Below are 1,841 nucleotides of genomic sequence, written 5' to 3'. Positions count from 1 at the left end.
CCGCCCCCCCCCGTCACAAATGCCCCCAGGTCTCCCCCCCAACCCCCATCACAAATGTCCCCTGGGCTAGGCTGGGATCCCCTCCCCCTGTCACTGCCTGCTATCCTTCCCCCTCCACTCCGACGTCCCTCTCTCTCAAGCCGAGGAAAACACGGTCCCTGCCACCGGGGCTTACCAGAGCCGACAACCCATCGCGCAGAGCTTCGACAGTCAGCGCAGCTGAAGCGGCGATGCGGCAGCTCTGGAAGCCCACCCTCAGGTTTAGCACTAGGTGCCGGGTGGTGAAGTCCGCCGCCGACGTACACGAGCTGCTGTCCATCAGCTCAGCCACGATCCCGCTCCCAGACACACACAGAACCCGTGGCGGCATTGCGCAGGCGTCCAACCGGCAGGCCACAGCGCGCAGGCGCCAGGCCGGCAGGTCCCTCCGGCAGCACTCGACTCCTGATTGGTCACCGCTGCATCACACACCCAAAGCCCAGCACGTGGCGGCGGTGGTGATAGCACGTGATGGGCCTGACCAATGGCGTGGCCCGCTAGTCTGATCGCTTGGGGGCGAGTGGCCTTAGGAGACAGGGAATGGTGTTTGGAGTCATTGGCACAGAAAGAGGTAACAGACCAAAGGAACCAGTTTCCGTCTCCGTTGTTCAATCAAAAACACTTATTTGTTTATTCATTATCCTGATATGGGTGTCACTGGCTAGGCCAATATTTATTGTCCTGAAGGCAATTAAGAGTCAACCACATTGCTGTGGGTATGGAGTCATGTGTAGGCCAGACCAGGTAGTTATGGCAGATACAATAGAGTTTGGAGCTGGAGGAACACAGCAGGTCAGGCAGCATCAAAGCAACAGGAAAGTCAATGTTTCGTGTTTACATCCTTCATCAGGATGGTAGATTTCCTCCCCTGAAGGACACTAGTGAACCAGATAGGTTTTCAGTGATTTCATGATCATCATTTAGACTCTTAATTAAGATATTTTTATATTGAATTCAAATTCTATCATCTGCCCTTTAGAAAGGATACTATCCCCCTATATCTTTTCATGCCTCGGAAAATACCATACCCACTAATGCAGTAATTCAAATTTCAGTGAAAATACTGTGAGTTATTTCTGTCACAAAGGCAACAGAGTGCTCTGGCACAGTTCCATTTCCTAAACCTAACTGTACTCTTCACATTTGTGTAGACCTAAATTAACTCAATGAGGTGGCAGCAAGGGAAATTCCTCCAATGTCCTCAGTCGATGAAAGTTTAGCAAAGTTATTCAAGAGTAAACTTTTCACATAGATCGACGTGATCAATTGCAAATTCCTTTGACTGAAAAGTCAAGGTTTGAGCAGGTCCAGTGTTTCTTACTGCAGTTATGAGTTTATGTAAATAATTTGAAGAAGATAGGGTTATCTTTCCTTTTGACAAAAAACTTTATATCTCTCATCAAACTAATTACCTCTTGTGCAGCACTCACAACCGTGTTTACCTCCAGTTTCCTAGTTGTAGTTAAAGTTAAATTTGGTCTGTACTATTTTCCTTTTGATTTTCCATTCAGGACTCACTGTTATGAATCCCAACAAACAACAAATCCCTGGGTTCCCTCACAACTTTCAGCATTCCGAACGAAGGTGTATCCAACTTTATTACAATGGAAAGCCTTTGATTTTTACCATCATACTCAGCACCTTCCTTTCTGATCTGAAAAAAGGATCTTGGAGCATTTTCAGCTGTCCATTCTTTAGGAATGCTTGTTTTATTATCACTGTCCCATCCTATATCCTTCTCAACTTCATGAGGATGACAGGAAAAAGGTGTAGTTTTATGGATCAACTCATAACAATCTGAC

At 47.0% G+C, this 1,841-nt stretch overlaps 1 protein-coding gene across 1 annotated transcript in view; it reads right to left on the bottom strand.

The window, feature by feature from the left end:
* The window catches only part of lta4h (leukotriene A4 hydrolase), a 45,766-nt gene extending 45,323 nt beyond the window's left edge, over positions 1–443 (bottom strand). Inside the window, exon 1 of the mRNA XM_020510250.2 lies at positions 176–443. Within this exon, the coding sequence (XP_020365839.2) occupies positions 176–370 (195 nt within the window). The 5' untranslated portion in view covers positions 371–443. The remainder of the gene's footprint in view (positions 1–175) is intronic.
* Positions 444–1,841: the final 1,398 nt, after the last annotated feature.

This window comes from Rhincodon typus, chromosome 22 (assembly GCF_021869965.1).
Source record: "Rhincodon typus isolate 14 chromosome 22, sRhiTyp1.1, whole genome shotgun sequence".
NCBI classification, from domain to species: domain Eukaryota; kingdom Metazoa; phylum Chordata; class Chondrichthyes; order Orectolobiformes; family Rhincodontidae; genus Rhincodon; species Rhincodon typus.
This window is presented reverse-complemented; position numbering and strand designations above follow the sequence as displayed.